This window comes from Panthera pardus, unplaced genomic scaffold (assembly GCF_024362965.1).
Source record: "Panthera pardus isolate Hobbes unplaced genomic scaffold, ASM2436296v1 HiC_scaffold_26, whole genome shotgun sequence".
Lineage (NCBI taxonomy): Eukaryota > Metazoa > Chordata > Mammalia > Carnivora > Felidae > Panthera > Panthera pardus.
In genome coordinates, this window is record NW_026526832.1 from 19,117,957 (window position 1) to 19,138,336 (window position 20,380).

At 40.0% G+C, this 20,380-nt stretch overlaps 1 protein-coding gene across 3 annotated transcripts; it reads right to left on the minus strand.

Moving 5' to 3' along the window:
* Positions 1-124: 124 nt before the first annotated feature.
* Positions 125-20,306, minus strand: GPN1 (GPN-loop GTPase 1). 3 transcript variants are annotated; one of them, XM_019448915.2, is made up of 14 exons: positions 20,164-20,306; positions 19,364-19,457; positions 17,257-17,296; positions 15,715-15,781; positions 14,800-14,837; positions 12,274-12,352; positions 11,969-12,063; positions 10,983-11,028; positions 10,197-10,343; positions 9,022-9,104; positions 7,463-7,502; positions 6,722-6,812; positions 2,329-2,436; positions 125-824 (listed from the first exon to the last, which is right to left on the minus strand). In XM_019448915.2, exons 1-14 carry the CDS (start codon positions 20,272-20,274, stop codon positions 739-741), a joined length of 1,125 nt encoding a protein of 374 aa, XP_019304460.2. In that variant the 5' UTR covers positions 20,275-20,306; the 3' UTR covers positions 125-738. The 3 variants fall into 3 exon arrangements, with proteins under 3 accessions (XP_019304460.2, XP_019304466.2, XP_019304474.2); XM_019448921.2 differs by having other exon boundaries at positions 20,263-20,289; XM_019448929.2 differs by lacking the exons at positions 15,715-15,781; positions 17,257-17,296 and having other exon boundaries at positions 20,164-20,279.
* Positions 20,307-20,380: the final 74 nt, after the last annotated feature.

Here is a 20,380-nt window from a genome sequence, read left to right on the forward strand (position 1 = left end):
AGTAAACATCCCTCTTTACTGAGACAGGTTTGGACAGGTGGCTTTAAACCTCTGTGTTGAACAAAAGTGAACCTATGTGCAATTATATAATTTTCTTATTTGAAATTATGATAGGGTTACAAAATTAAAATTAAAAACTCTTTATCCAAGTCACCATCAAAAGCAAGATTCTTACTCATTAATCTTTTGTTTTGCTCAATTTCTTCAACAAACTGGTGTCCTAAAATGTTAGCTACCCCACGTGAGACACATTTCATACCCAACATTGATTGATTGCCAAGGAGACTTCCACTGCCACTCTGGGCAAGCTCATGTTTTCTCTCTCCCTTTCTGCTAAAAGGAGGGGAACTCATGGTGTAGGATCAAGGGCAAGATGCTGGGAGAGTAAAGTATAGATCCAGCCTAATAGAGATTTGAAGTGAATTTTAAGTTCTGTTTCATCCATCAGCAGCAAAAGTACGTAAGTTCAAACAATAAAACTGGAAGCTTTAGGCTTGAAGGGGTATCAGCATCCAAAGACAGTCCATATCCTTCCTTGCATAAATCCAAGGAAAAGGCCAAGGGGAATTGGCATCTACCTGCCAGGTCCAAGAGTCTCCTAACCCTGGCTTCATCTGAGTCAAATTTCCCTATTAGAGAAACTCTGCTACTCTGAACAAAATTGTCCTTTATGGTAGCCCCCAATCAGAGGTAAGAATAGTTCCTTCACAGAGTTCCAAACGTTTGAACTTCTAGAAACTATTTGTTGTTTCTCTTCCAGTATTGTGCCATTGATTCTTGCATAAAATTCTGGAATGCTGGCTCTTCACGGCTTTCCTCCGTAACTGCAAGGAAAAAAGGTCAATTCTTTTTAGCTTTTCCATTATATAGGTGGTTAGAGCTGCTGTCACCAGTCCATCAGAAATAGTACTCTGTTTCTAACAAACTAAGTGTTCACTAATCCCAGTAAGGAAATACCTCCCAGAAGCATGCTCTATTTATCATGTTGCCCAAATGCACAATTTCTCTCATCTGTAAATGAGAATACCTCATTCATAAAGTAACTAGAATGAGGTCCCATTCCTAGGTATTTTTAACCAAGAGAAATATATATAGCAGCTTTATTAATAACTAAAATCTGGAAATAACCCAAAAGTCAATTAGCTAATGAATGAACAAATTGTGGTATGGCCACATAATAGAACATTATTCAGCAATAAAAGAACATATTTCTGATACATGGATGGATCCCAAAAGCATTACACTGACTGAAAAAAGTCAAATGCAGCAAGCTATTAAATACTATGATTCCAATTATACAACACTCTGGAAAAAGCAAAATTATAGGAACAGAAATCAGATTACTGATTGCCAAAAACTAAGTGTTCAGGAAGAGGACTGAATAAGGAATAAGGAACAAACAAGCATAAGGAACTTTTGGGGGTGATGGAAGTGTTCTGTATCTTGATTATGATGCCTGTTACAAGTGCACATATATTTGTTAGAACTCATCAAACCAGACACGTAAAAAGGTTGGACTTTATGGTTTGTAAATTACACCTCAATAAATCTGAGTCAGTGAGGTACACTGGATGGTAAAGAGAGGTTTGCTCTTGGTCACTGATTTGACCTCAAAGAGTTGTTTCAAGAAATCGATTTCTGTTCACAGAAATCTATGCCAGGTGGAGAGCCCTTTTGGGTTTCCAGGGCCATTCTATCCTCTGGTACAGTCCCTTCTAACTGGTTTCAGTCTGCTGAGGCCTCTCCTTATGTACTCTTTGTTTCCCCCTCCTTCGCCCCCCTGGTAGTCTTTTATTTTTTTAAGTTTATTTATTTTAAGAGAAAGGGGAGAGTGAGTGCACACACATGCACATGAGTGGGGGAGGGGCAGAAAGGGAGAGAGAGAATCTCAAGCAGGCCCCGTGCTGTCAAGATAGAGCCTGAAGTAGGGCTCGATCTCGCAAACTGTGAGATCATGACCTGAGCCAAAATCATGAAGAGTCAGACCCTTAACTGACTGAGCCGCCCAGGTGCCCCTTCCTCTCATGTATTCTTAAAACAATAATTGCAACCAAACAAAAATCCTGGATTCCTCAGAGTTACGACCTAAAGATGAGAAGACATGAGATTAATAAATAAAAAAGCCTGCAATGAGTTCAATATTAACTACTCAGTAGAAAGGCCAGGAACGCTCAATATATTGAACTCTTGCCTGCTGCTGTATCCAGTGCCATCTCTTCTCTCCCCTGTCACTGGCTGCATACATAAGGTATCTCTCAATAACAAAAAGCTCCTGAACAAACAATGTGAGGATAAGCAGCTGTTCTCTTTTCATGGGCCATCTCTCACCTCTGTGGTCAATATCATCAGTATCACTGTCTGCTTCCTCATCCTCTTCATCCAAAGTTCCCCGAGTCAGGATCAAGTCAGAAGGGTCGAGTGCAGGAGATAAGCTGTCTACAGAGAAAACACCTATGAGCACCATGTAATGAACCTATGCCTCCTCAAAAAGGTGATTTTCAATCCATGAGTAAGTAGGATTATAAACTGACAGGATGAAAGTAGTCACAATAAATATAAATGCAGAATCTTACCTCTTCTAAATGTATTGTTAATACCACTTAACATTTCTACAGTAGTTTAGTTCACACAATGTTTCATGAATCTAAAAGGTGCTGTTTTTAAGCTTAAGAAAATTCCTGGTAGTAACATCATTCCTTTTTACTAGCTTCAGCTTAGAAGAGGCTATAGTTTTTCCTACAAAGACTAAAGACATTTAAGCAGATGCCACGTGCTGGCGAGTCAGGGTAAAAGTGTACAGCACTAAGGAAGTTTCCTGGTGGAAATTTAAGTTCAGAGGGTCTGAAGAGATCAGAGGGTGAAATGACACAGTAAAGGAGCCAGGATATGATTCAAGAAAAAGAGGGAGGGAGGGAGGAAAACGGAAAATCGAATCTATTTTTAGAGCCAAATTCCCTACTCAGGGAAACTGAATAAGGACTAAGTGCCAATCATCAGGAAAACGTCTAATCAAGTAATTCCTGTGAGGGGATTCAGCCTGAGAGAGTTGGGCTCTATGAGAACCTAAAACCATGCTAAGTACCATAGAGCTATGGGAGGACATGACCACTCTCTTCAGGAGCTTGGTCTCAGAGAAACCAGCTGGGGAATAAAGGTGGCCATCAGCAGCAACATCAAGGGACACAAATTTCAACAGGCCTGTGGCCCTGAAAAAGGATGACAACGTGGCATGCTAACAGTCAATGCCTCATTCTGTGTCCAACTATACTTGGGATTTTCCCAAATAACTTCTTGAAAGTCCCCAACCTTTAACAGGTTATCAGAATATGGCAGCAGATTTAATTCACATTTGTTGATTCACATATTCATGAGTGATTCCAAAGGAGCACAGCACACAAATTTACGTTGCTAAGGTGTGCAACAAGCATGGCCAGGCAAGTTCACTTAAATGGTAAACCTAGGCAGTTTCCTGGTAAACCCAGCATTTCCTCCTCCAAGTGGCTTTGTTCTCTACTAAAGATACAGCAATAGCTTTCATCAACAGAACTTCAATCTTTTAAAGGCCAGTCCAGTCCATACCACTCGAAAGTGTGGTTGGGTGGGGGTGCATATATTCTAAATATGAGCACCAACCTAGAAACTCCTAAGAATCAATGACAACATTAATTCAAAAAATAAAAAATTCAATAAAGTAGCAGCATAAAAAGACTAACATATGGAAATTAGAAGCCTTCATATACACAAACATAACCAGTTAGAAGATATGGTTCAGAAAATCCCATTTTCAACACTAACAAAGAAGATAAAATTCTTAGAAAATTTTAACAAGAACTATGCAAAAACCACATGAGGAAAACACTCCTGAAAAATCAAGTTACATTTGACAAATATAAACACACTCCTTGCTCTTGGACAGGAAGACTCAACGTGACAGTTGTCAGTTTGCCCTATATTAAAGAACATAATGCAATGTCAATAAAAACACCAAAGAGCTGTTTTAGCAAGCTAAATAAGTTGACGCTAAAGTTCATACATAAAAACAAACAGACAGGAAGAGCCAGGGAAACACTACAAAAGAAAAATATGAAAAGGGACTAGCCCTGTCAGACATTAAAACATTTTATACAGGCTCTACGTAATTATAACAGTGTGGTAAAGACACAGACAATCCAGAAGAATAAAACAGAAGTCCAGAAATATACCCAAGTACACATGGAACTTTAGTATACGATACAGGTGGCATCTCAGATTGCTGAGGCAAAGGTAGTCTTTTTAAGAAACAGTGTGGGGGCGCCTGGGTGGCTCAGTCGGTAAAGCGTCCGACTTCGGCTCAGGTCATGATCTCACGGTCCGTGGGTTCGCGCCCCGCGTCGGGCTCTGTGCTGACAGCTCAGAGCCTGGAGCCTGTTTCAGATTCTGTGTCTCCCTCTTTCTCTGACCCTCCCCTGTTCATGCTTTCTGTCTCAAAAATAAATAAATGTTAAAAAAAAAAAAATTTTTTTTTAAAAAGAAACTGTGGTACAATTGTTTATGAAAAAGGTAATACAGAGCTATACTTCACACTATATCCAGGAATAAACTAAATGGATCAGGGATCTAAATGTAGACACTGAGGGGCACCTGGGTGGGTAAGTCGATTAAGCGTCCGACTTCGGCTCAGGTCATGATCTCACAACTCGGGAGTTCAAGCCCTGCGTTGGGCTCTGTGTTGACAGCTCAGAGCCTGGAGCCTGCTCTGGATTCTGTGTCTCCATCTCTCTCTGCCCTTTCCCTGCTCACTCGCTCTCTCTCTCTCTCAAAAATAAACATTAAAAAAATTTTTGTAAACATAGACAGTGAAACCACACAAGAACTACAATAAAACGTAAGTAAATTCCTCTTTAACACAGTATGGGTAAGGGATTCACAATTACGACACAAAATCCAGATGCAGTAAAAGAGAAAGCAAGTAAATTTGACTATATCAAAACAAAATAAAAACTTTCGCCTGGCAAAATAACACCATGAACAAAGTCAAAAAACAACTGATAACCGGGCACCTGGGTGGCTCAGTCTGTTGAGCGACCCACTTCGGCTCAGGTCATGATCTTGCGGTTTGTGAGTTTGAGCCCCGTGTTGGGCTCTGTGCTGACAGCTTAGAGCCTGGAGTCTGCTTCGGATTTTGTATCTCCTCTCTCTGCCCCTTCCCCGCTCATGCTCTGTCTCTCTCTGTCTCAGAAATAAATAAACATTTAAAAAAATTAAAAAAAAAAAAAACAAAAACAACTGATAAGGAGCACCTGGGTGGCTCAGTCAGTTGAGCATCTGACTTCAGCTCAGGCCATGATCTCACTGTTCGTGAGTTCAAACACCACATCGGGCTCACTGCTCTCAGCCAGAGCCTACTTTAGATCCTCTGTCCCTCTCTCTCTGTGCCCCTGCCCATCTCCCTCGCACTCGGCTCTCTCTCTGTCAAAAATAAATAAACATTTAAAAAAATCATGACAACTAGGAAGAAAATATTTCCAACTTGCATCACAGAAAAATGGATATTACCCCTATTACATTAATGGGTATTAAAACTAGTGAGTAAACATGTGAAAATTAAAAGGATATTCATATGGTCTCAAAGCATCACCCAACAAAATACTTATCATAAAGGGAAAAATAACTTTATAATGAAAAAAACCTGGCAGACACCAACTTAAGCAAGTAATCAAAATTAACATCACCAGTAATGGGACAAATCTACACTGTGTGCCTCCAGATGTTCTGCGTGGAAAAAACTCAACTTCACTTGTGTAAAGTTCTGCCACCTGAATTGAATACTGACGGAACATCAGACAAACCCAAACTGAGCATCATTCTATAAAACATCTGTCCCATACATTTCAGAATTGTCACTGCCACGAAATACAAAAAATGGCTACAGAACTATTCCAAATTAAAGGAGAACAAGAGACTGGACAACTAAATGCAATGCAGATCCAGGATTTTCTCCTGCTACACAGGGCAAACAGCTACCTCTAAATGAGGACTACACGTTAGACAACACTATCAGTGTTAATTTCCTAATCTTTAGTTAACTATAATGGAGTTCTATAAAATAATATCATTGCTAGGAAATATATGTTAAAGTATTCAAGAACAATATTCAAGAGTAAATCTGTAACTTATTCTTAAATGAGTCCAAAAAAAGGGAATATATATGTAATGTATAAGCACTGTTTACAAATACACTTATATGCTTATATGAAATATAACTGCATACCTATTGAGAAAGAAAGAATAAAGTAAATGTGGTAGAACATAAACATTTTTGGAATCTGGTTGAATGGCATATAGTAATTCCTATGCTAACCACACAATTTTTCTGTTAATCTGAAATCAGGCCAAAATAAACAGAAAAGAAAAAAAAAAAAAAGAGGGGGGTAGAGGGTGAAAAGTATTTAAGAAAATAGAGAAGATATCAAGTATCTTGCCAAAGTAAAGCAAAAACTACCTTAAGAGGAAGAATTCAAAGTCGTATAGTTATATATACAACTTTCAGGAGTTTATCTTTCCAAACCATTTTATATATATATACACACAAAGTAAATGTGACAGATCAATTGATCTATCTAAAACACCACATTATCTTCATCCTTTTCTCTTTATCTCTCTTAAATGTGAGTATCTTCCTGCTCAGTGGAAATAAGCATATTCTGCTTTTAGTTCCTAACACCAAGAGACCCCCCATTACCAGAGGCAGTCCCTGTGTCCAAGGCTACGGAGCCCATATCTTGCCGAAGGCGTTCCAGTTGTTCTTTCTGTTGCTGGCTCTGTGCACTGGCCTGTACATACAGAGAAAAATATCCTCATATTAAAAAAGGAGCCCCCGAGTTAGATGCCAGACTTCTAACAGGAGACAATTAAGTATACAAATACTAAAGGCTATTTAGACATTGAGGCAGGTAAGAGATGGCTGATACGGGAACAGAAACACTGAATACCATGGGCCCAGATTAGCACAAATTCAGACTGAAGGGCTCTGCAGACTGATTTAGAGGTTTCAGAAATAGGACACAAAAACACATCAAAAGAACCCTCAAGAAGACACAGCAGTGATAAGGGGCGCTGTGCAGCCAAAGGGGGCAGGCCAAGTAATTATTTGGAATCAACACTGTGAACCACCTCTTTTGTCTTAAAATTCTATAACCAGCCTTTAAATGAGCCTTGGAGAAGTGAAGTAGGGCATAAGAAGTGCTTAGCAAATGTAACAGAAAAACCAGATTTTTAAAAATTCAAATAAAGAGAAGGAAAATAATTAAGGGGCACTTCTGCATCCAGACAGCACACATACACATTTACTAATTTAAAATAACAAATACCTAAAACATACCCTGATAGCCAAAACAAAAGCATTTATGGCAGAATTATTAGTACATGGTTTGAAGTTATTTTTTTTAGTGGCCCAAAATATACACTAACCCTCCTCTCTTACCAGTGATTTCTTCAGACGTTCATATTCAGGACGATATTCCCTGGAAAGAGAAAACACTTTCTTAATTCTTTTGCTTATTAATCTGTCCTATCTGCCCTCTATCTTCCTAGGTCTCTGACAATAACAGAAGATCTGACCTCACTGAACATTAGATGTAACAAGTCTCAGTCACTGAGATTCTAACCCTTTGGAATTAAAGTCAAGGTGCTTGTCTCCACCCTGTAACCAGCAAAGATACAAAAGACTGACTGCAGGGCTGGAAAGATGAACTCTGGCACCCATGACTCAGGAGCTCATCTTTTTTTTTTTTTTAGTTTTTTTTTTCTTTTTTTTTTTTTTTTTCAGTAATCGCTACATCTGACATGGGGCTTAAACTCACAAGCCCAAGATCAAGAGTCAGATGCCTACAGACTGAGCCAGCCTTGTGCCCCAAGCTCATGCCTCATTTGGGTAAACATTTGAAATGAATAAAAGAAGGAAGGCCTATTGGGCTCAGGTAGCCCAATATATAATTATGTGGCTAATCTGGGCAACAACAGGATATAGAAAAGACTTCATCCTGAGGCTCTGATAACACACAAAAAGACCCCTTGTCTGATGAATCAAAATCAAAACAATGTATATAAGAACCACCATGTGGTTGTTAGAATCTTGCTAAGTATGAAGCCAAGAGGAACATACTAGTAAGCAGCCAATGATCATGCCAGGAGCCCAAGGAAAGGTGCTCTGATGACACTTTCCTTTAGGTAGACAGAATTCCAGTATTTACCCACAATAGTAGTAACAACCATTTATCATGAAGTATGCTTGCTACGTGTCAGCAAGTGTGCTAGGTGCTTCAGATGTATTTTCACAAATAATCCTCACAACAACCTTAACAGTAAGTGCTATTATCCCTGATCTACAAATGATGAAAACTTGCTAAGGCTACTCATTTATTAAGTGCGGGAAACAGAAATCCAACCCATGCCTCTATGACTCCAAAGTCTATGTTCGTAATTTTTTTTTTAAGTAAGCTCTACGCCCAGAGGGGGGCTTGAACTCATGATCCTGAGATCAAGAGTCACATGCTCTACTGAGCCATCCAGGTGCCCCTCCAAAGTCTATGTTCTTAATCCAGGGTCAGCCAATGTGGCAAATAGGCCAAATCAAGCCCACTGCGTATTTTTGTAAATAAAGCTTTATTGGAACACAACCATACCCATTTGTTTACAAACTGTCTGTGGACACCTTTGCCCTACAGTGACAGCTGAGCAGTTGCAACAAAGATTGTATGGCCCACAAAGCCTAAAATATTTACTATCTGGCTTTTTACAAAAAGGTCTTATGATTCTTGCTCTTCATCTTTCAATATAGCAAAGGTCTTATACTCCTATTTTTAAAAAAGTTAATGGGACTTGTTATCCCTAAGTGTACATATACAGATCCAGTACACGTAACATGTGGTAAATAGAATACTTACACTATGAAAACCAAAATGCTTTGCCCGGTAAAACTGCTGTTGTATCAGATTGTGTGTTGCTAAGAATGTCATCTACAGGATTTTCCTTTATCCTCACCTTTCATACTCTTCTGCAGCACTGGTGACTTGCGTGAAGAGTTCATCTAAGCCTGTACCCAGAACAGCAGACACACCCACCACCTGCCAAAAGCATCATTAATGCCACTGAGGAAATAAGTGTATATTTAAAAAAAACATTTTTTATGTTTATTTTATTTTTGAGAGACAGAGACAGACAGACAGACAGATATCACAAGTGGGGGAGGGGCAGAGAGAGAGAGGGAGACACAGGATCCGAAGCAGGCTCCAGGCTCTGACCTGTCAGCACAGAGCCTGACGCAGAGCTCAAACTCACAGACTGCGAGATCATGATCTGAGCTGAAGTCAGCACTCAACCAACGGAGCCACCCAGGCACCCCACAAGTGTACATTTTTAAATGGTATACATTACTTTGTTCGAACGTCATAAAATCTTCACAAAAGTTTAGATACTTCAAGATATCTCTTACAAAGAGTAAAGCTAAAACAAAGCAAAACAGCATGCATACTCAAAAACCATGGAAGTAAGTCTATGAAAAAGAGAGGACTGGAAAAGAAAGAGAATTAGCAGGAACAGTAGGAAGTCTTCTCCACTATTCCCTGTCAATTTCAACCACTGTCTGTTCTCTACAAAAATTAGTATCTCATGTTAATTATCTGATGTTAATTATGTCTTTGCTTGGACAATTACCATACTGCTTGCCACACCTACCCTCTTTTGCTTATATAAGTCTTAACCTTCCTTCAAAGCCCACCTCTAATGTTATATCCTCCAAAATCCCTCTCAAGAGTGATGTGTCCCTCACCAGCATCAGGCCCAACCTCTAATCTTTTGTAACGTCCTTACCACAATATATCATGTTTCAGTTATGTGTGTAGCCTTCTCTTCAAACTAGACCATAAACTCTGAAGGCAGGGTCTTTACCTTACTTATCTTTTTTCCTCTTTTTTTAAAAGTAATCTCTATAATCAACATGGGGCTGAAACTCATGATCCCAAAATTAAGAATCATATGCTCTACCAATTGAACCAGCCAGGCTTATTTATCTTTCAAACCACCAGTTTTCAATAAGTAATGCTTTAAATGCTTTTTTATGAAGGTAATGAACTTTTCTAAGATATGTTCAAAGCCAGCCCTATGGGTTAAGAGGTTGTCTGAAGGGACTATCAGTATAAGCAGAAGAGAAAGTTTACCCTAAGTGAGCTGTAGAACTCATCTAACACCAGGCTCATTGAACGAGTGAGGTTACTGACGTATGTAGTCTCTTGATTCAGGGCATCTTGGAAAGCCTCAAAATCTTGCATCCATTCCACTGCAAAGCTGTGATCGATGATGTCAGTCTGTACCAGAAAGAAGTCAACTATCAGCAACCAGAGATGAGTTCAGACATCAAACAATGCTAAAAAAATTTTAATTGAGTGATAATAACAAAGAACAATTATTCATATAGTTCCTTTCTGTTTCCCCCATTTCCTTCTCCACTACAACAAATCACAAAGAGCCAAGACTGTTGTAAATAATTAAATGAAGATAGGTGTTCTCTTGATGGACGCAGACCCTCCACCATCCACAGCCAAGTGACCATGGCCACAGTGGATGCCAGCACATTCTAAGCTCTGAAGTGATACGGTCTTTTGAATACTAGTCATCAACCCTACAACAGGGAAGTTTAGTATCTGTTTTAATTGCTACTTCCACCCCCACGTGCACAGTCACAATTCTAAGGGATAACATACACTATGCTTGAGGGGCTACTCTATCTGGCTTAAAACTACTTTGATAAGAGTCAGTGATACATATTCATATATTCATATAATCTGACTGAATCTTCTTCCTAGAAGTGCTCATGACTTTGTTTCCGCTAAGTCTGAATCTGTTCTCCAGCATGTGAAAATCCTTCTCACCTACCCAAACCTTCCATTAACACAAGGTTCTGATGAAAAAGAAATACTGAATCACAAAAGGAAGGATCCACTTACTTTATTCATAACCACAATGAAAGGCAGCTTGGTTTTGTACAAGATGCTGAAAATCAAACATCAAGACATTAGTAAAAGCACTTAAGTTCTTGCTTGCCTTGTGTCACTCTGTTGGAATGGAATAAAGAGAAGGGGGATGGATTCAGACTCTACATACAGGTATCCACTCTTGCACAGCACTCACATTCTCCTCTCCCAAGAGGAAAAACCATCACCACCATCAAGCAAACACCACACACACTTTCTTGGAGCAATAATGCTTTAATACTGATTTTGGTTTTTGTGTATGTTTTTTGCCTGGTTGTTTGTTTTTACCAAATAATTGTCTTTTAAGCAATAAATATGCAAACAAAAAGTACTGTCATCCGATTTCTATTTCGATTAGGATTTCTTGTGTCTAACTAGAAGGGACATCCCTAGTCACATTAGGAGGCATGAATACTGGCAGTGGCTTCTGTATACCCCCAAAATCAAACTCTCTCAGATTTAATAATGGTTGGCCTTGCTCCTATGTCTAATGCATTCACATACCCGAGTGAGGCATGTCCTTCTGCCTCTAATGACACCATTCCTGGAGCAAACTTGTGCTTTTTGGAATTATAGATGAATCTCTTTGTTCATGATCCCTCATATTATAATTTAACTCTACCTGTCATAACACAGAAAAGGAGCACTTACACCAAGGAACTCTATTCTATTTAGACTTCTTTCATTCAACTGGGAGGAACTACCAGAAACTCCACCTATTTCTGTAACAAGCAAGGGAGGAAGATAAGTTGCCCATAGAGAATGCCAACACATGTGCCTCTTTTCCCTTCTAACCCCTCCCCAACTCATAACCACTAAACTGAGGGGCAAATTTGGATGAGCACAAATCCAGGTTGGTAAGCACTCAGGACTCAAATACAAAAAAAAAAAAAAAAAAAAGAGAGAGAAAGAAGGCTTCATACCTTGCTGTAATACCATGCCCACCAATAATCAATTACCTGCAGGCATAGAGCATATTGGACATGAAGGTTACTGGGTTGGTACTTCTTGATGTGTCCATGACATAAATGACAACTGTTGGAAATGAAGATGCCTAAAGCCACAAAATAACCACAGCCTTAGTCAAAGGGCTCATAACCTATCCCCAAACTCCCCCCAACCTTCCTTAGCAAGGGAAAGTCATTTGAAGCAGGGTGTACAGAGCTTCCATAACTCCCTCCCACATAAGGTCCCAGGCAATAAAGAGATGCTTAACCAGTCTAGTTCTCTAGTTACTCTAAGTAACAAGTCCTAGAATACTCACCAGGGCCTCAGTGATGATTGTCCCAGAAGCTGACCACGTGAACACCTCAATCTGTCCAGGTGTGTCAATCAAGACATATCTGTGCCAAGAAAGACCATTAAAGAGGGGCACCTGGGTGGCTCAGTCAGTTAGGCATCCAACTCTGGATTTTGGCTGAGGTCATAATCTCACCGTTGATGAGATCAAGCCCTGTGTCAGGGCCTGCTCTGACAGTGCAGGGTCTGCTTGGGAGTCTCTCCCACTCTCTCTACACCTACCCCTGCTCGCTCTCTCTCTCTCTCTTAATAAACATTTGAAGTAAATAAATAAGTTTAAAAAAAAAAAAAAAGACCATTAAAGAAGTATTAAACTTGTGCAATGCTGAACAAGATTCCATCACACAAAACACTGAACATCTGATCATCCAAGATTGGAATAACCTCTTCACACTATCAAGTGTAACTTCCTCCCATTGCCCTTAAAATGCATACTACATTCCCCCAGGCTTTGCTCAATGTCCAGTATTCATGCTACCAGGCAGCAGGAGCAGCGGTCCTCAAATTGCTGCAAATGATCACAGAGGAAACTGTGACAGTTTTAGAAACACACTGCATTAAAAGAAGAGAGAAGCAGGGGCGCCTGGGTGGCTCAGTTGGATAAGCATCTGACTCCTGATTTCGGCTCAGGTCATGATTTCACAGGCTCATGATTTTGAGCCCCGTGTCAGGCTCCACACTGACAGCTCGGAGCCTGCTTGGGATTCTCCCTCTCCCTCTGCTACTCCACCGCTCTCTCTCTCATGCGCATGCTCTCTCTCAAACTAAATAAATAAACCTTTTAAAAAAATGAAAGATAAGCAAAACCGGAAGGGAAATATCCTGGGAAACCATCTGGTTTCTTGGGATAGCCGTGGGGTAAAGGTGGAGGGGAAGGAGAAATAGAGGGATAGGGAAGTGACAGCTAAAGAATACAGTGTTTCTTCTTGAGGTGATAGAAATATTCTAAAATTGACTGTAGTTATGGTTGCATAATTCTGTAAAAGCCACTGAAATGAACACTTTACATGGTATATGAATTACATATCTAAATAAAGCTATTTTTAAAAATGAGCAAAGAATTTTCAATAGACATTTCTCCAAATATACACCAATGGCTAAAATGTATATAAAATGATGTTCAACATCACTAATCATTGAGGAAATACAAACCAAATGTGATACCACAATCACATGCCACTTCACGCCCACTGACATGGCTATAACAAAAACAAGGACAGCAACAAGTATTGGCAAGGATGTGGACAAGGAACCCTCACACAGTGCTGGTGAGAACGTACAATGGTGCAGCCACCAGGAGCTGGGGGTGGGAAGGGGGAACAACAGGAACTGCTAATGAGTATGGAATTTCTTTTGAGGATGAAGAAAAAGGTCTGGAATTAGATAGTGGTGATCAATGCATAACATTACAAATACACTGAAAACCCACTGTATACTTTAAAATTAGAGTGCACTTTGTGTATTTGTATCTCAATAAAGCCGTTATTTTTTACCTCTAGTACGATCCCATTTCTGTAAAAACACCTTATCCATCCATCCTTCTACGTATATACGCATGGAAACATGTGGAATGATAGTCACTGATAGCAATGACAACATATATAATATTATGTAATAATGTTTTACATGTATCATACACTATAAATACTAAAAAATAATATGTAATAGTTAATAATAATGATAGTTACTTCTAGTGGGAATCAGGGTGATAGTTTCATCTTTAAAAATTTTTTTTAACGTTTATTCATTTTTGAGACAGAGAGAGACAGAGCATGAGCAGGGGAGGGGCAGAGAGAGAGGGAGACACAGAATCCAGAGCAGGCTCCAGGCTCTGAGCTGTCAGCACAGAGCCTGACGCAGGGCTCGAACTCACAGACCGCGAGATCCTGACCTGAGCCGAAGTCGGACGCCCAACCGACTGAGCCACCCAGGCGCCCCGATATTTCATCTTTTAAATATTATGTGTGGTTTGAATTCTCTACAATGAGTAGATAGTCTTTTTTTTAACAAAAATAATGAATCATCTTTTTTTTTTAAAAGTGAACCTATCATGATCTAATGACCGTTAAATGTAGATAATAACAGTGTTATTTTATTTTATATTTTGATACTATTTAAATTTAAAGAAATAATTATTCTCTCTGAATCACATAAATTATATTCATTTAAACAAGGGTTAGAAAGGTGTTTCAGAGACTTTCATGCCAGCAAGTGTGGTCTCCCAAGAGAAGGCAGGTAGACGACTGAATTTGGACAAAGTCTCAATGCCTCCTAGGAAGTGGTGGGCTTATATGACAGTGATCGGTGGCAAGATACTATTAAATTTAGCTCTACACTATATAGCATCTTAATGATTTTTAGCCCACTTTTTTTCTTCACTTCTAATGGTTTTATCCCAACCTACACTCTTTCAGAGCCTGATGGTACCCTGAAATTCTAGAGATGTGTCAATTAGAGAGTAATAAATAGGTGTTAAACTGAAATCACTTACTTAGACATGTTCTGGGCCTTCTCAATAAATTTCATGACCTAAAAGAGAAAGATGCCAATTACAACAGATAATCACAAACCCCTCTGCAGGGAGGCCTGCCTTTTAGGCACTATCAACTATTCAATCTCTGTGTTCTCGATTAGGACACCAACTAATGAACTCAATGAACTGAAGAAACACAGCCACATCAGCAGCAAGCAAGGTCCTGAGAAGCTGAAGATGATCTATCACTGTCAGGTCATATCTCTTGGTGCTTTGGTAAATATAAATAGCCTGTCTCATGGAGTGACATTAGGGTAAAAAATTAGTAACTACATGAGGCACCTGGGTAGCTCAGTCAGTTAAGCGTCCGACTTTGGTTCATGTCATGATCTTGTGGTTCGTGAGTTCAAGCCCTACGTCAGGCTCTGTGCTGACAGCTCAGAGCCTGGAGCCTGCGTCGGATTCTGTGTCTCCTCCTCTCTCTGCCCCTCCCACGCTCATGCTCTGTCGCTCAATAACAAATACACGTTAAAAAAAATTTTTTTTTAATTAGTAACTACAAAACACTTTTATAGAAATAGAGAAAAAGCTAGCCAATGACAATTATGTCACATGTAAAAAGCCCCATTATCTTTCCATTCCACGCCCACTAGCCCATCCCACTCCCCAACCCTCCACTCCATCCTCAAGGTAACGTCCAAGACATGATCAAGAAAAGAACCTACGTCTCTTGGATTTTTGTTTTACTGGCTATGAAGCATCTCACATCACTGATCATTGTCATTACCCACTTCTCTGTCTACCAAAACACTTACTTCTTTTCTATATGCATACGCAGGCTTATTGCTCTTCTTTCCCAGTGTGAGCAAGCTACAGCATTTAGAAGTCACGGGTTTTTACACAGCCATGTCATAAAAGTAGAAACAGACATACCTGATCAAATCTGGTAGCAAAGAGATTGAGTGAAGTCACTATACCACCATTGGGCCCAAGTCCATACCTGGACACTAAGTTGAGGATTTAAATTACTTACAGATCAATTTAGATGATGAAGTTCATACTTAGGGTATCATTCACACAAACAGCATTATAACTAAGTGTTCCATGAATGGACACTGGCAGCTAATCCTTGACTAGTACATACCACACAACCCTAACATCACAAGGAAATATTCATTATCAACATCTTCCTCATCCGTTCGTCATTTTAGGGATGGCTAGGCAAAATGAAGTAATTAAAGTGACCAAAATGTGGGGCACCTGGATGGCTCAGTCAGTTAAGCGTCCAACTTTGGCTCAGGTCATAATCTCACAGTTCTTGAGTCCAAGCCCTGCATCGGGCTCTCTGCTGTCAGTGCAGAACCTGCTTCAAATCCTCTGTCTCCCTCTCTGCCCCTCCCCTGCTTGTATTCTCTCTCCCTCAAAAATAGACAAACATTAAAAATAAATAAATAAAGGTGCCTGGGTGGCTCAGTCAGTTAAGCATCCGACTTCGGCTTGGGTCATGATCTCATGGTTCATGGGTTCAAGCTCCACATCGGGCTCTCCGCAGTCAGCACAGAGCCTGCTTCACACCCTCTGTCTTCTTCTCTCTCGGCCCCTTCCCTGCACGCTCTCTTTCTCTCAAAAATAAATAAACATTTTAAATAAATAAATAAATAAATACATAAATACATAAATAAAGTGACCAAAATGTAATAGATGCATCAGGCAGTGAGAGCCTAATGGCATTAGCCAGTAAGACCATCTATATCACACTGCTTGCTCTGATCCTTACTGATCAAGCAACCCGATTATAATTAGTTAACCCACCTAGACCTGCCTACACTCAAAGTACACATTTCACACAGCAATGTACTATGAGTTGATCCTACTACTAAACCTACTCATTTCTGAGTTTCCCAGTCAGAGGAGGTAGTGGCTTCCAAGGCAATACTACTTTGTGGAACCCAGGCACAGCACCAGCTAGCCTCTCTCACTCTGTGCTCTCTCCTTACCACAGCCTATAATTCTAGGAAAATGGTAAGAAAACTGAAATCACAAGCTGAAATAGTATTTCTAATCACCTACAATACCTTTCCTCACATTCATCTTTCCACCCTCTTAGTTCAATTACTTTGAAACGGGAGTCTGGGTGGCTCAGTTAAGTGTCTGACTCTTGATTTCAACTCAGGTCATTATCTCACAATTCATGGGTTCAAGCCCTACGTTGAGCTCCGAGCTTGCTAGGAATTCTCTGTTTCTCCCTCTCTCTCACCCTTCCCCTGCTTGCATGTGCGTATGGGCACTCTCTCTCAAAATAAATAAATAAACTTAAAAAAAAATCCTTTAAAAAATTACTTTAAAGCAATTAATTAAATGCTTTTGCTAGTATTGTTTTACAAAGATACAAAAACACTCTCTCAAAGCCACAAAATATGGACAATAACTATCCAGTGATGAGTCAGCACAGGAGGCAGATGCAGAAAAGGATACTGTTTCATGACTTCTTTATACTTGACGGTGTCACGAATATCTGGGGGGGGGAGGAGGGGGGAAAGAATTCACTGGAATTTAACACATAAGAAACAGTAAGTTTGAGACCCTCCACCTATCATAGCCTCAGCCAATAGGCCTCTCAAGTCACCTCTGCTTCCTCTGAGGAGAAGAAATAAGTTTCTCTCTTGGTATCTCAGTTAGTTTTCAAATCTGTTTTCTAAATTTTCAAGCTAAGGTCAATGAACTGTGATAGGGAAAAAAGCAAAATCGTGACGAGAACAAAAAGGGAGAAGGCACCCTGCAAGTACCTTCTCTACCAGCAAGATGCTGAAAGCAGCTTTTCAGGCTGCTCTTGCCTGCGTTCTCTTCTACTAACCCCCGGCTCCACACTGCTTTCCTTCCTTACAAAGGATAACTGGCAAGGCACCCATGACAAACGTAAGACTAGGATCTTGGAAGTTAAGGTAGACATGGTCTGAAATAAGAAGAAAAGTTCTGTGCAACTTAAATACCTTATCAGTGACCATATGCATAGAAAAAGAGAGCTAAAAAAATATGAAATTGTTGAGTTACTATATTGTACACCTGAAACTAATATAACATTATATTTGAACCATACTGGAATTAAAAGTAGAAAGAAAGCAAGAAAGCAAGCAAGAAAGAAAGCTAAATCAAGAAAAAGTTTTCTTATTGCCTACTAGTAACAGGGTAATGCAGACATGATTTTTCAAAGGGAAAATTAACGCATCCAGTAATATCTAACTAAATCTAACTATCAGCCTGTAGACCCACCAACTATTAGAATTCCATCTTTTTCTAAATTTAAGTATAATTGACATAGAGTATCTTAGTTTCAGGTTTATATCATAATGATTAGATATTTTTACATATTTCAAAATGATCTCCACAGTAAGTGCAGTTACCATCTGTCACCAAAGTTATTATATTAGGCTGTACCTTATATCCCTGTAATTTATTGTGTAACTGGACATTTGTACCTCTTAATCCCCTTCACCTACTTCACCCACCTCCTAAATCCTCCTGTCTCTGGTAACCAACAGTTTGTTTCCTGTATCTGAGTCTGTTGCTGCTTTGTTTGGTTTGTTCCTTTGTTTTGTTTTTTAGATTCTACATATAAGTGAAATCATAATGTATTTGTCTTTCTGTCTTGATTTATCTCCCTTAACATAACACCCTCTAGATCCATCCATGTTGTCACGAATGGTAAGATTTCATTCTATTTTATGGTTGAGTCATTTTCCACGGTGCATGTATATATACATACACATACACTGTATCTTGTTGATCCATTCATCTATCAACCGAAGTCCATCCTTTAAGTGAGAAGATGTCAATTTTTTCCCAAACCCTTCCCAAAATGATCTCTGCTTAATACAAGGTTTTCCTTTATTAGTTTAACTAGGGTACGAGCAGCTTAACAAGATTAAGAGACACAGAGGGAGAAAATTAGCACAGTGACAGCCTAGAAATCAGGAGACCCACAGATCCCATCAAGAATTAGGACACTGAATCATATCCACTCTTAATTTTTTTCATAGCCACAGATTCCTCTGAAAGCCTGATAACTGGAAACCCCTCTCCAAAGCAATGCATATATGCACATATATATATATACGTGTGTATATACACACGTATACACACGTATATATATACGCACATTTGTAACGTTGGGAGTGGAAGCAAGGTTCCTATAGATCAGTACATGAACTACCACACAAGAACCCTTAAACTCTCAACTTTTGATAAAAGAAACTAAATAAAACAGGTTTATGTACCAGAGCCTGCTGAAGTGACCTGGAAGTGAGAGGACTGACTTTCTGTCATTTCGCTATCCCAAGTAACAATAGCCTGACACCCTAGGGTCAGAAAGAGGGGAGAGATAATGTGAAGGAAGCAAATTTAGTTAGGGAACAAATAAAAGAATGTGCATAAGGGAGAAGACTTGTTTAGAGAGTCTAGCAAATTCACAGAAAATGAAAATTGGCAGTTTTGAAAAATGAAAAACGAAAGCATTGAAGTCTGGCAAGCTGGAAGTGTTCCATTTTCTGAGGGACTTCACCCAGTTCTGGTACAGTTTACTCACCAATATTGGCAGGAAAGGGTACTTCATGTACAGCTGGGTCCAGATTAATCACATAAGGTGGAGACCCTTGGCTATGCAGATGTCCCGTAAGCCTCTGCAGAGGTGATGGGGAGAGGGTTGTAGTGAGACAAAGAGGGAATGATAGGGACCAAGAGAGAACTTCCATTCCTTTATGGATCATACCTGAAGACTTCTGCACTTACCCTTCTCAGTACTTGAGATATTCGCCCCCAATATCCACCTCCAACATTCAACTCAGATGAAACGCTACCTTTTATCACCCACCTAACAGCCTCCCCCTACTCTCGATCACTTATCTACTTGATTTGTGTGGTTTTTTTCTAGCACTCCCACTAAAACATTAGCTCCAAAAAGCGGGAACCTAGTAAACTCAATTTCGCTGTGTCCGCGGTGGCTGAAACATGACAGCTGTGCAAGAAATAATTCTTTAACAATCTACACCAAAAGTCCGTGTGTTAGCACTGTATTAATTAATTGCCAGTTACTCGTAAGACTGTCTTCGAGAAGCTGACAACTTTGTCGGTAAGACAATTCCAGAACGCGGTAAGCTGTACCAAGCACGAACTGAGGGTGTGCAGATGAGAGCCCTAGCCCTAATTAAACCAGACTAGAGTCGAAAAGGCTAGCCTAAGAAGGAACCGGAGTTGCTGGCAAGTTCTCGAAAGCCGCACGCGGGTCCCCTCCAACTCCCTGAGACCTTCCTCCCGTTCTCCCTGGCCTTTCGCCTGCCACTGTCAACCTCTCGCGCGCACCTATTACGCCCGCGCCCTGTACGTCACCTGTACAAAGGTGGTTTTCCCAGATCCCGCCATTCCCAACACCAACAGACACACTGGGGGCCGAAGACCCCCAGAAGCCTGCGACTCAGCTTCACCTACGGGCTCCGCCATCTTTCTCCTGGCTCCGCCCACTCTACCGTAGTGACGCTGCGTGCTTAGAGAGGCTTCTGTGACGCGAGGGGCAGAGATAGAGGCTAGAACCCAACCAGTGCGAAAG

Coding starts and splice junctions, on each gene's coding strand:
- GPN1 (XM_019448915.2), bottom strand. CDS start 20,274: ATGGCGGAGCCCGTAGGTGAAGCTGAGTCGCAGGCTTCTGGGGGTCTT. Junction 10,344..10,982: donor TCATTGTGGTTATGAATAAA/GTAAGTGGATCC, acceptor TTTCTGGTACAG/ACTGACATCATCGATCACAG. Junction 825..2,328: donor TGATGATATTGACCACAGAG/GTGAGAGATGGC, acceptor TTTTCCTTGCAG/TTACGGAGGAAAGCCGTGAA.